The sequence below is a fragment of the Oryza glaberrima genome, chromosome 3 (genome assembly GCF_000147395.1).
Source record: "Oryza glaberrima chromosome 3, OglaRS2, whole genome shotgun sequence".
In the NCBI taxonomy this organism is placed as follows: Eukaryota; Viridiplantae; Streptophyta; class Magnoliopsida; order Poales; family Poaceae; genus Oryza; species Oryza glaberrima.
Window position 1 is genome coordinate 11548793 of NC_068328.1, and position 13964 is coordinate 11562756.

Below are 13964 nucleotides of genomic sequence, written 5' to 3' on the forward strand. Positions count from 1 at the left end.
ACCTCTGGAACCACATGGAGAGTCGATTTGCTATGGTTTCGGAAGTTGGGGGACGGGTTATACCTGATTTTGCGGTTGAGGGATGGGATTCAATAGGGGCATGAGTTGATGGAGATAAAGTAGATTTATTCCTATTGCAAGAGACTGGTGCGAGTGGGTATTTTTCTTAGGCAGTCCAAGGGACTCCACCAAACTTCAACATACCCAAGCCCATCCTTATCATGCTAACATGGATATGGCAAGTGCCACCCTCTTCTTAGTACAACTTCACTGTGCTAGGCAATAGACGACCATTGTCCATTGCTCATTCGTTCTTCTTTTCTTTTCCTCGAACAAACAATGTGTAAGGAGGATGGACAAACGAAACTGTTCTTTTATATGTATTTATAGTAGTCGAGATATACGGTTAACACAAATTTTATGATACGTCAGTTACTGACCGTTGCTAGTTGTTTAAAAAATATCCTAGGGATTTTCTTTTAACTTAGGGATATTTGGTACCATGGCTCATTGAACTAGCCTGTTTTTGAAGAACATAAGTTTCGTGTTTTTTTTTAACAGAAAGCATTTGGTGTTCGCAGCCGATGAGGAAGATGGGATTAAGGGATGCAAAACGAGAAAATCATTAGCATATGATTAATTAAGTTTTAACTAGCTGGGTGGCCCGCGCAATTACGCGGCTAGCACCCAAACAAAATCATATATTTTTTTTAAGTATGATTTTACTTAAAATTTATTAAATAGTTATCTCATTGTGTTAAGGCTTTGAAAGACAAAACCTTATCACCCATGTGTTTCTAATTATATAGTTTTTAAAAGTCACACCAATTGCTACCCCTTATGTCATCTTCTTCTTTAGTTGCTTGCTCGATCTACCACCATTTCTATTTATTTTCCTTGGAACCTTTTAAAATTAGATCTTATAGTTTTTAGAGTTTTTTTTGTCACGTTGGGTTTCTTTTTATAATTTCTAGATGTCCCGTCAAACGTTGCCGTTATACTCCTCTACGGCCCATCCATTGTCTCTTCTCTTTATTGTCATTAAAATTTTAAAAATCGAACATAATTATCGTTTGGATTCATTTTTATTTTCTAGAAGTCCGGCCAAACCGTCAGCGGTTTTGCCATTGTACTCCTCTACAGCTCGCCCGTTGCCTCCCTTCTTTATTTTCATTGAGATTTTAAAATCGAACATGATCATCATTGTTTTTTTTTTATTTTTTAAAGTTTCGAACCTTTAAAAATTGGACCTTATAGTTTTTAGAGTTTTTTTTGTCTTGTTGGGTTTTATTTTTTATAATTTTTAGAAGTACCTTCAAACGATGCTACTATGCTATTCTACGGCCCGTCCGCCGCCTACTCTTTATTGTCATTGTGATTCTAAAAATCAAACATAACTGTTTTTGGGATTCATTTTTTATTTTCTAGAAGTTCCGTCAACCGTCAGTGGCTCCGCAACTATACTCCTATACACCCCACCCGTTGCTTCTCCTTTTTATTGTCATTGAGATTTTAAAAATTGAATATGATTATCAATGGGGTTTATTTTTTTTTACTTTCTAGAAGTCCCGGCAACCGCCTTGCTTGTTTCCTTCACGGCATGTCTGTCGTCCCTCCTTTTAATCGTCATTAGGATTCTATTTGGTGTTTTACTAACAGTTTTTATTTGTCATATCAACCGAGGCATGTTACTTAATTTATCTCGTCATGTGTTTTAGATCGTCTTTTCTTTCAATAGTCATTATTTTTATCACAAATTTTAGTCATTTATAAATTGCATTTCTAATTGAAATATTATTTTTCTTTTTCTAATTTCAAAATTTATTTTTTTTCAAATTTTAATTATTATCGTATTGTGTTCTTTTAATATTTTTATTTTTTATTTTTAATTTCAATTGTTTCAAAATTGTATTCCTGTTTGAACTCTAATTTTAGATATTATTTTATTTTTTATTCTGAATTCTAATTAATCTCGTATTGGGTTCTTATATGGACTCTTCTTTCAATATTGCTTATTTTTAATTCCGAATTTTAGCTAATTTTAAATTTTAAATTGTATTCCTACTTGAGCTCTCTTCTTTTATTTTATTTTATTTTTCTAATTTTGGATTTTATTTTATTTTTATTCCGAATTTTAATTAATCTCGTATTGGATTCTTATATGGACTCTTCTTTTAATATTCTTTATTTTTAATTTCGAATTTCAGCTATTTTTAAATTGTATTCCTACTTGGATTATCCTTCTCTTTTCTAATTTTGGATTTTATTTTATTTTTATTTTGAATTTTTATTAATCTCATATTGGGTTTTTATATGGAAACTTCTTTCAATATTGCTTATTTTTAATTCCGAATTTCAGCTATTTTTAAATTGTATTTCTACTTGGACTCTCCTTTTCTTTTTTCCTTTTTATCCGATTAATATGGAAATTTCTAGCCCCCACAGCGAACGTGATGACTCTTTTCAAAGCTGTTTTAATAATAAAATAGATCATTATAAAAAATTAAAAAATAGATTTATTTTATATTTTAGATCAAATGTAGAAAGTTTTCACATAAAAAGTACCATTTAGTAGCTTGAAAATCATGTTAATATGTACTACTATCTCTGTCCAATTATAAGCGCAGTTATGAGTTTTCGTGTCCAATCTTGATAGTCCGTTATATTTGAATTTTTTTTATGATTAGTATTTCTGTTGTTATTAGATGATAAAACATGAATTGTACTTTATGCGTGACTTATATTTTTTATTTTTTTTCAAAAATAAAATTCAAATAAAACGAATGATTAATATTGGACACATAAACTTATGGCTGCGCTTAAAATGGAAAGGATGGAGTAATAATTCAGTTTTAATTATTACAAATTTAAAAAATATATTTATTTGATATTTTAGATCAACTTCTGTGTAGGAAGTTTTTACACGAAACATACTGTTTAGTTGCTTGAAAATCGTGTTAACAAAAACTGATGTAGAATCTATATCTTAATCAGGAAAAAAAAATCCTAATTTCCACATTATTTAGCCTTTACATGTATATCGGTCTATACTTTCTTTGTGTTGACTGTAAGATTTTTCCTACATATCCATCCCAGTCAGCATTAAATTCGACTTCAATGAGATGAAGAACATGCGCATCAATATTGAATTCAACTCTCTTTCGTTCTGCGAACTGAAACGAAAATGTAGACCCGAACATAGGTGCAATGAATTCATTCCATGAGAGCTTGTTCACATCAATACAGCACCTCGTAGTCAAAAAACCCATCACAGACATAAACAAAAGGCAAACTTTTGTAAAGATAGCAATGGTGTTTTTATTCACTGCGAAAAAAAAAGGAAAATATGTAGGATCCCGTGGTGTGAAGTAGCACTAGCCCAGTCCATTCCCCTGTGGCATGATACATGGAGCTTTATGCTCCACTTGAGATTATGGTAGGTGCTAGTTGCTATTTATTGCGCGCACCAAGCTACTCCCTCTGGTTCTATATTAATTGACGTTTTGAACAAGGTTGAGGTTAAACTTTTATAACCTTAACCATCAATAATTTTAAAAATATTTAGTTTAAAGAAACTAGAAAAACATATATAAATTTGTCTTTCAAAACGCTATAATAAAAGTAAACATGCATTTATTTATTGTATATATTATAATAGAAAAATAAAGTCAAAAGTATATCCTGTAAAGCGTGTCATTGTCTAAAGCATCAATTAAAATGAAACCGGAGGGAGTACATAGATGCAGTGGATTATTACTAACTAATAACTCCACTACAACTACCTTAATGTTTTCTCTAATTAAGGGCCTGCCAAGGGTGGGAATGTGTGGGATTATGCATCATATCTTTGTGTTTATTTCCATATTAATCTCTTTTCATTTATCTACCCTTTTATTAGTGAAGTTGTACAAAAAAAGGGTTCGGTTTGAGGTAAAGCCATCAAGATTCACGTGTAGTGTATGTGAAGAGCATTAGGTAGTCTCGAAGGATTAATCAGCCACTATCTCGATTAATTGGTCACTCTTCAAGTTTAATTGTCGAATCCTACATTTTCCTTTAAAATGTATATGGAATAGCAATTCTATAGATATTTTGGAAAAAAAAATTCTCTGAGGTAATTTCTTTCTTTCTTTTTGAAGAACCGGTACAAGTTCGTTGCCAATTTCATTAAATAAAGACCGTCATTTGTCTATTTCTGTGGCTTATGTGTACATGCAAACAACTTTTTTTGAAGTTTTCTTGGGTTTTCTCTTCCCACGGGATTTGAGAAACCATACCACTTATTCGGTGTATACTAATATACGTGCAATATAGATTTGATTAAGTCACTATATTGATTAATCATTTGTCAGTATTTTGTTCCTTACAACATTTTCTATCCACTACTTGAAATTCATCAACCTATGACAAAAGTTCCCACGAGTCATATATATTACTCGATCTTATTTGGAGAGACATTTATGAATCATTTGTCGTTCTGTAAAATATGGCAAGGTAACATCTATGTGCACTTCTTGATGTCGAGGTTTCTTTCATGGAACCTGTTGCATAACTTGTTCGATGCGTTTCCTCCCACCTTTGGGCAAAAAGTTCCTAGACAGGACAGTCAAACTCGTGATTGTGACCTAATTTCGTTTAGTTTTTTTTCTAGCTAATTCTACTAGTAGATCTTTAATGTTGTCTTCAACACCGGTATCATCCCAGCCAAAGGCACGAGTTTGCCGTGTAAAGACCTCGTGATGGGGTTCTACTTGGCAGCTCTCACCGCAGGTTGGCAACTGCGTGGAGCATATTCCAGAAGACTTGAAACCATGTTGCTTGATGTATTTTTCATAAATTATAATTTTACAATGTAAAATTGCTGTAAAAGTAGCCCAATCATGATATGAAATTAATCTGCTTCGAAACAATTATCCCGCTAACGTGATTCAGGACCAGCCAGCCATCATCATCAACCACCATCATGAACTAAAACGCATGAACCAGCCGGTAAAAAGAAGAGCTTCACTTCTGAATTTTCACAGCACCGAGGGTAAAAAACAAGAGAGAGCATATGTTTTCAATGTTCAAAAAAAAAAAAAGCATATGTTTTCAAAACCATGTAGCCAGCCATCGTTAATCGTCTCGTTTCCAACTGAGTATATATTCTGATGGGAAAAAAAAGCATATCAGATCAAAGCTTTGTTTTATGTATAACTGGCTGTCCTTTTCCCTTGCAGCAGGCATCACTCTCACAGTCTCACTCATTTCACTGTTGTCACACGGACCAACATCAGTGAAGTCCATTTGACAAAGTCTTGCTTATTGTTCCTAGTTAGGCCGTGACACCATGCTGACACTGACGTCTCTGTGTATCTCAATATATCGTAGTTCTGTTTTATATCATAACTCACGTTTGGGATTTTTTTCCTAGGCAAACTTTTCTAGTTTTGACTAAGTTTATAAAAAATCTAGCAAAATCTATCACACTAAATTAGTTTTATTAAATGTAGCGTGTGTTGAAAATGTTACTATATTTTTCTATAAATTTTATCAAACCTAGAAATATTTGACTTAAAAAAAATTACGAATTACTATGTTATGAAATGGAAGGGATAGTAGTTTTCTTGCATCAAATCAGCATCATCGAACATGTATTGCCTGCAACAATCGGTTCTTCACTTCTCCCTGAAACTAAGGCTGCGTTTGTTGTGATGAGTTCTGGGGGATTGGGTGAGAAAAGGACATCGTATTACGCGTGCACGCTTCCCAAACTACTAAACGGTGTATTTTTTGCAAAAATTTTCTATAGAAAAGTTGTTTTAAAAAATCATATTAATCAATTTTTGAAATTTAAAATAGTTAATACTCAATTAATCATGTGCTAATGGCTTACCTCGTTTTGCGTATCTTCCCAATCTTCCCAATCCTCCTCTCAAACTCACCCTAAGCCTACAAAACATCCTAACAACATTCCTTCTGTCAATCTGTCCACACTTTTTTCTCCCAGTGCATGCCAAAGTCCCAGCACTTGATCATGGACATAATTTTGTTTAATCCCCACCAAATTGTTCACCCGTCGACGTACCTTAGATCACACCCCTCATCATCACTAAGCTCCCCATCATCACCTTTAAGAACCCTCTATGGAACAAACCATTTCTTCCTCTCTTTTTTTTCTTTAGACACCGGGAACCACCAGTCCACCACCAAAATTAGCATGGAAGCAGCTTCTCCGACGTGAATTTCTCCGTGACATGATCACTAATGTATGGATCCGATAGGATCATGTATCAGTAACCACATCCTCTAACTTTACGTCAGATGATCTCAATCTGGCTAGCACTAGCACCACGTCTACGTACGTCGCTGCCACGGTACAGGGAATCTGAGTGAGGACTTGCCGTGGAACGAGGGATATGTTGATGAGACGAGGGCGCCCGCGCGAGCGTCTTCTTCCTCCTTTTTTTGACCCCTCGCGCGGTGGCTTCCGCGGACACCGCGCGCGCGAGCTCACCACGACACCACCCAGGCGGCCGGGCCAGGAGCTTGCATTGCTTTCAAGCCAAGTCGTCGTCGTCGTCTTTCTCTCTCACACACACACCACACTCTGTTCCACTGTGTGTATCTCTAACCTCCAAGCTTATCATGTCATGTTGGCTTCTTGAATGCACATCCCATCATGAGGCGCATCATGCCGGTTGTGGTGCTGGTAGTTGCCTTGCGCGCTCTTTGTCTCTGTCTCTCTCTCCCGAGCTATAGCTACAGCTATAGCCTTTTCCTGAGTGGCCGGGGCGACCTAAAACCGCACCTCTGGTAGCAGCAGCAGCTCGCACGCAGCTCATCGTGTCGTCTGCATGCATGGCGGCACCGGTGCCCGGAGGCTGTGCGAGGATGAGACGGGTGGTTCTCGGCGTCGTGCTGCTGCTCTCGGTGTGCGTCCGAGCAAGCCATGCCGTGACGGATAGCCAGGACAGTGAGTACCATATGACCCAACCATTTAATCAGCTAGTGTTAAGATCGTTTTGTTTTCTCAGTCTTGAACGATTGGATTTATTGATTTTGAGGAGGGAAAGAACAGATGTTTTGTATATTCTTCGATGATTGGAAGGGAACACCAGAGGCGTGTCTCCATGATTGTCCAATCTTGAAGGAGTGGGATAACCTTGTTTATGAAGCTCGTGCTGCTCTGTATTTATGATCTTATTGTGTGATATCTTAAAGAATGAAATGAACCGTGGATTTGGTTGTAGCATCTGTTCTCCGCGCGTTGATGGATCAGTGGCAGAACGCGCCGCCAACGTGGGGGCAGTCTGACGATCCATGCAGCGATTCGCCATGGGATGGAGTGGTATGCAGCAACAACAGAGTGATCTCCATGTAAGTGCTCTACTGCTCTGTTCTATAACTCTGCATGTTTCCAACTACAAGGTTTACGTTTACCCACTGCTACCCGACTGTTTCAGTAAAATTTCTACCATGGGCATCAAGGGAGTTCTAGCTGCTGACATAGGGCAACTGACCGAGCTTCAATCCCTGTATGTAGCAGCAGAGCACACTGTTCAAGATTGATCTTTTTTTCTGAAACCTCATGCTGTTCCGACCTGCAACGGTGAATCATGAGAGAACTGCATGTATGCAGGGACATGTCATTTAATAAGGATCTTGGCGGCGTGCTCACTCCAAACATCGGAAACTTGAAGCAGCTTACCACCTTGTAAGTTCTGAAAGTATTTCTCTTTCAGGTTTCTGCCATCTAAGAAGTTAGTATGCTCATGTGCTGCCTATTTTGTAGGATTCTGGCCGGTTGCAGTTTCCATGGCAACATCCCGGATGAGCTAGGGAGTCTGCCAAAATTGTCTTACATGTGAGAATTACTCACTGGTGAATTAGTAGACATACAATTGGGAGACTTCTGCAACTTAGTGTCTGGAGAAGAAGACTGACATAATCTGTCTTTCAGGGCATTGAACTCAAATCAGTTCTCTGGAAAAATACCAGCTTCTATGGGCAATCTTTCCAACCTCTATTGGTTCGACATCGCCGACAATCAATTGTCAGGTCCCTTACCGATCTCGACAAATGGTGGAATGGGTTTAGACAAGCTTTTCAAAACCAAACACTTGTAGGTCCTAAGAAGTTTGTTCATTCCTATTCCTCAAGAGGCCATACTAAATGAAATGTAGCACTGACCATATGTTTCTGGTTCTCTCTGCAGCCACTTCAACAAGAACCAATTGTCCGGTCCAATCCCAGATGCCCTCTTCAGTCCTGAGATGACACTGATCCATTTGTAAGTTCCTGACCTCCTGCTTCTTTGATTCAGTTGGCAATTCAGCTAAAAAGGTGAACTAACACGTTAGGAGTTTTGATGCAGGCTTTTTGATGGAAACAAATTCACTGGTAATATCCCAGACTCTCTTGGGCTTGTTACTACACTTGAAGTTGTGTAAGTGTCCATCCACAAACAAAAGCTTCACATGAAACTACGTAAACAATTTTTGTTATGTCGGATTACATAAAACATTCATCTGCTCTGTTTGTTGTTTGAACAGCCGGCTTGATAGGAATTCGCTCTCAGGGCCAGTTCCAGAGAATCTGAATAACCTCACTAAAGTAAATGAGCTGTAAGTTGTTCAAGAATTGCATAGATACCATTGACAGTTCCAGTGCACCTGTATATGTGAGATGGAATATTCACACTAAACAAGCTATTGTCATATTTCAGCAATTTAGCCAACAACCAGCTTACCGGCCCATTGCCTGATCTATCTCAGATGACCCAACTCAATTATGTGTAAGATACTGGCACTCCTCCACAAAATTTCTTCTTCTAACTTAAACATACCATCAATCATGTTTGACTTGAAATTTCCTCCAATTTTACCACAGGGATCTGAGCAACAACACGTTCGACCCTTCTCCTAGCCCACAATGGTTTTGGAGGCTGCCACAGCTCTCAGCTCTGTAAGTGTTCTCCTTCTCCAGTGCCTCCAGCTTCAGAACATGCTCTCACATGTGGCATAACCAAAAAACCTGACCTGATCATCTCTGTGATGCTGTTCATCAAGGATCATACAATCCGGGAGGCTTTACGGCACGGTGCCGATGAGGCTGTTCAGCAGCCCACAGTTGCAGCAAGTGTAAGCTCACTGAACAAACCAGCCTCACTGTGCAGTAATCCGCCTGACAAAACGGCCTCAACAACTTGTGACGCTCACCATTCGCTGCAGGATCCTCGACGGCAACGCGTTCAACGGCACCCTCGACATGGGCAAGTACATCAGCAGCGAGCTGAGCATCGTCAGCCTCAAGGACAACCAGCTCTCCTCCGTCACGGTCACCGCCAGCTACAACGGCACCCTTTCGTGAGTCCATTGAACCAACCATCTCCGAATGATGCCGTGGCCTTCGCTGCTGCCTCTCCTTGCCTAACTCCCTGTACATCGATCAGGCTGGCCGGGAACCCGGTGTGCGACCGGCTGCCGAACACGCAGTACTGCAACGTGACGCAGCGCGCCGCGGCGGCGCCGTACTCGACGAGCCTTGTCAAGTGCTTCTCGGGGACGTGCAACGCGGTGGGGGAGAGCATGAGCCCGCAGAGCTGCGCGTGCGCGTACCCGTACCAGGGGGTGATGTACTTCAGGGCGCCGTTCTTCGGGGACGTGACCAACGGCACGGCGTTCCAGGAGCTGGAGAGCCGGCTGTGGACCAAGCTGGACCTCACCCCGGGCTCCGTCTTCCTCCAGGACCCCTTCTTCAACGCCGACGCCTACATGCAGGTCCAGGTCAAGCTCTTCCCCTCCGGCTCCGCCTACTTCAACCGCTCCGAGGTCATGCGCATCGGCTTCGACCTCAGCAACCAGACCTTCAAGCCGCCCAAGGAGTTTGGCCCTTACTACTTCATCGCCTCGCCCTACCCCTTCCCAGGTCAGTCCATGACTCCCATGGATCAATTTGATTCAGACATTGTTCAGCTCGTTACCATGCAAACTGACCTGTTGGTGTGCAGAGGAGCGGTCGTCGTCGAGGAGCAAGGGTGCCATCATCGGGATCGCGGCCGGATGCGGCGTGCTGGTGGTGGCGCTCGTGGGCGCGGCGGTGTACGCGCTCGTGCAGCGGCGGCGCGCGCAGAAGGCGAGGGAGGAGCTGGGCGGGCCGTTCGCGTCGTGGAAACGGAGCGAGGAGAGGGGCGGGGCGCCGCGGCTGAAGGGGGCGAGGTGGTTCTCGTACGAGGAGCTGAAGCGGAGCACCAACAACTTCGCGGAGGCGAACGAGCTCGGGTACGGAGGGTACGGCAAGGTGTACAGGGGGATGCTGCCGACGGGGACGTTCATCGCCATCAAGAGGGCGCAGCAGGGGTCGATGCAGGGCGGGCACGAGTTCAAGACGGAGATCGAGCTGCTCTCCCGCGTCCACCACAAGAACCTCGTCGGCCTCGTCGGATTCTGCTTCGAGCAGGGCGAGCAGATGCTCGTCTACGAGTTCATGTCCGCCGGCACCCTCCGCGACAGCCTCTCCGGTAAAACCACAAACCACATTTGTCCGTGCGTTCCTGACGCGCCGCGCGTTCTTGCACGGCACGCGCCCTGAACTTGTTGGATTTTTTTCTTTGCAGGGAAGAGCGGGCTGCACCTTGACTGGAAGAAGCGGCTGCGGGTAGCGCTCGGCGCGGCGCGTGGGCTGGCCTACCTCCACGAGCTCGCCGACCCGCCCATCATCCACAGGGACGTCAAGTCCAGCAACATCCTCATGGACGAGCACCTCACGGCCAAGGTCGCCGACTTCGGCCTCTCCAAGCTAGTGTCCGACACCGAGAGGGGCCACGTCAGCACCCAAGTCAAAGGAACACTGGTAAACGCGCGCACCACGCCGACCGATATGCTGCACCCTTCGCCGTCGGCTCGTCTGATTTGTTGTTCTCCTTCTTCCATACTTGCAGGGCTACCTGGATCCCGAGTACTACATGTCCCAGCAGCTGACCGAGAAGAGCGACGTGTACAGCTTCGGGGTGGTGATGCTCGAGCTGATCATCGCCAAGCAGCCGATCGAGAAAGGGAAGTACATCGTCCGGGAGGTGAAGCGGGCGTTCGACGCCGGCGACGCCGAGTTCTGCGGGATCAAGGACATGATAGACGCCAGGATCATGAACACCAACCACCTGGCCGCATTCAGCAAGTTCGTCCAGCTGGCGCTCCGGTGCGTCGAGGAGGTGGCCGGCGCGCGGCCGTCGATGAGCGACGTCGTCAAGGAGATCGAGATGATGCTGCAGAGCGAGGGGCTGAGCAGCGCCTCCACGTCGGCGTCGACGTCCGCGACGGAGTTCGACGTCACCAAGGGTGCCCCACGCCATCCTTACAACGATCCTCTCCCGAAGAAGGACAAGGACATGAGCACCGACTCGTTCGACTACAGCGGAGGGTATTCCTTCCAATCCAAGATCGAACCGAAGTAGAAGATAACCGGATTGGGATTCTGTTTTGGTCGATCTTTTTCTTCCTCTTCAGCAAGTGGATTATCGAATATGTAGAGATGCGAAGAAATTTTATGTTATGTGATTGGTACATTTACACTCTTTAAGAGTGATTTTGTATGGTGATTTTTCTAATATATTGTTAGAAGCACCACGAAAGAACCTATTCTCCTCTGGTCCCTGCTGGCTGTTACTACTTACTTGTATTAGATTAGCTGTATCAATGGATATTGGATGCTACCAAAGTGGCGAAAGATCAAAAGGGCAATCAATTCTAGTTTTTTCACAGAGAGAGATGACATGAGAGTAGGTCATCAGAAAAAAAAGGAGCAAATTTTGCTACAGCACACCGTGATTTCGCGGTTTTAACTATAGAACATCGCACGAAGTGACTTTTGAAGGAAAACACTATCAAAAGTTGAATATTTGTTGATGGACACCGCACGCATTAAAGTAATAATTTCCAGTTGAAAAGGAGGAGAAATCGTGTGAAATGTTAGAAATGTCCTTGGGCCCACTCTCCTATCTCTCTTCTCTCTCTATCCTCTCCTACACTTCTCCCTCTAATCTCTTCTCTCTCTATCCCACATGTTAGCAACAACGGTGGACAGGCGAGGGCGAGGGTGAGGGCAGAGCGAACGCGACCAGCGGCGTGCGGAGGAGCGCCGGCGTCGGCAAGTGGTGTTGGCCAGACAGCAGGCGAGGTTCGGCGGTGGCAACAACGTGTGGAGGAGAGGCGGCACGGCTGGACGACGAAGACGGCTGCAGCGCGCAGAGTGAAGAGGGCGGGGCGCCGTCGGCGATCAGCATCGCTGTCCGGGCGCGCCATTGGCCGGAGCCATCGCCCACGCGGAGTGAGGAGGGAGGGGCGTTGTCAGTGGCCGGAGCCATCGCCCTCCCGTCACCGCTGCCGCCGGACCTCACCTGCGCGCCGACATCGCTGACATGTGGGATAGAGAAAGAAGTGGAGGAGGGGATAGAGAGAGATAGGAGAGCTGACATGTGTGCCCAAGGGCGTTTCTGACATTTCACACGATTTCTCTCTCATTTTTAACCGAAAATTATTACTTTAATACGTGCGGTGTTTATCAGTAAATATTCAACTTTTGGGGGTGTTTTCCCTCCAAAAGTCACTAGTGCGGTGCCCTAGAACTAAAACCACAAAGTCATAGTGCTTTATAGCAAAATTTCCCAACAAAAAAGATGTCAGAATCAGAAAAATACTAGGCTTTAAGGGTTCGTTCCATCATTCCAGGCATCTCCAGCCTCCTCGTCACTCCCTCCACTCCGATGGACACATAACCGTCCAACACCATGGCTGATCAGGAGAGGCTTAGGGTCAAATTTCATTCAGATAGTAATTTACCCTAAATTCGGAATCATGTTCAAACCTTTGAACAAATTCACCCTGATTTTATTAAATTTTCATTTCCGAACGGAATTGATTTCCCTGGTCAACATGACGTGAATTATGGTTTCTCCTGATCATGTGGTAAATCACGCAGCAATTACTATCATTTGTATCCTCCATGTGCAAACACATTCATCCTTTCCATTAAAAATGAATCAATTTTATTAAAGAGAACACACACGATGTTACAATGGTATAGTGACTGTCGTTCGTAACATTAGCTTTCAAAATTTTGGATCATAGATCCTTCTTCCTACCTATTGGTGTACAATGTTAAAATGACGAATTGGGAAAAGCAAATGTACATTATCAATGCATCAAAGAGGAAAGAGTACCTCTTTGATGACTACAACAATTGGATACTTTCGCTTGATACATTTCCCCAAAAGATGTCAAAAAAAGCCGGTGGAAAGTAAAGGCTAATCTGCAACATATAGCATATTTGCAAGAACCTAAAACTATGTCTCGAATTACGCAAGATTATAGTATAATAGATTGTAGTTCACTTATAGGATTGGTAATTGAGCATTCATATATCTTACTCTGTTTTCCAACAGTGGCACCTTGCACATCCATCTCTCTAGAAATTAGCAAACCATTCTACTTGTACTGATAGCTAGGAGTAGTTGGTGACCCATTCAATATGTATAAAATGGAGTAAATTGCATTGGTGGTACACAAACTTGTTAGATGTGTGCAATTTAGTACATGAACTTGTAAAATGTTTGTTTCGGTACATGAACTTATCTAATCCGTGCGAACTAGGTCCAAAATGGCTTGGCAAGGTTAATTTTACCTAGCTGATGTTGATTAGGATGCGGCGTGCATACGTATAGTGAGTATGCATAAAACATGCTATATTTATAAATCTGTTCTCTACTTTATCTTAAATTTCGTATGTTTCTAACCAATGTATCATTGCTCGGTATTTTATCTCTTTCTCTATAATCACTATATCTCATTCTATCTTTTTATTGAACAGGTGTATGTCTAAATAGCAACCTTCTTATCTATATGTTTACGTAGTATCCTGATCAGCACCTAAATCAACAAAATTAGTCATGTAATATCCTTTTGACCTTAGTTCGCACACGCAAGATA

The 13964-nt window shown here is 42.5% G+C and overlaps 1 protein-coding gene across 1 annotated transcript; it reads left to right on the plus strand.

Annotated features, from left to right (window-relative positions):
• Positions 1-6652: 6652 nt before the first annotated feature.
• Positions 6653-11738, plus strand: LOC127767989 (leucine-rich repeat receptor protein kinase HPCA1). Its single transcript, XM_052293487.1, has 17 exons — positions 6653-6955; positions 7233-7359; positions 7446-7517; positions 7622-7696; positions 7775-7846; positions 7943-8104; positions 8198-8272; positions 8357-8428; positions 8535-8606; positions 8708-8776; positions 8872-8946; positions 9051-9122; positions 9213-9347; positions 9434-9909; positions 9992-10501; positions 10598-10833; positions 10922-11738. Exons 1-17 carry the CDS (start codon positions 6841-6843, stop codon positions 11432-11434), a joined length of 2928 nt encoding a protein of 975 aa, XP_052149447.1. The 5' UTR covers positions 6653-6840; the 3' UTR covers positions 11435-11738.
• Positions 11739-13964: the final 2226 nt, after the last annotated feature.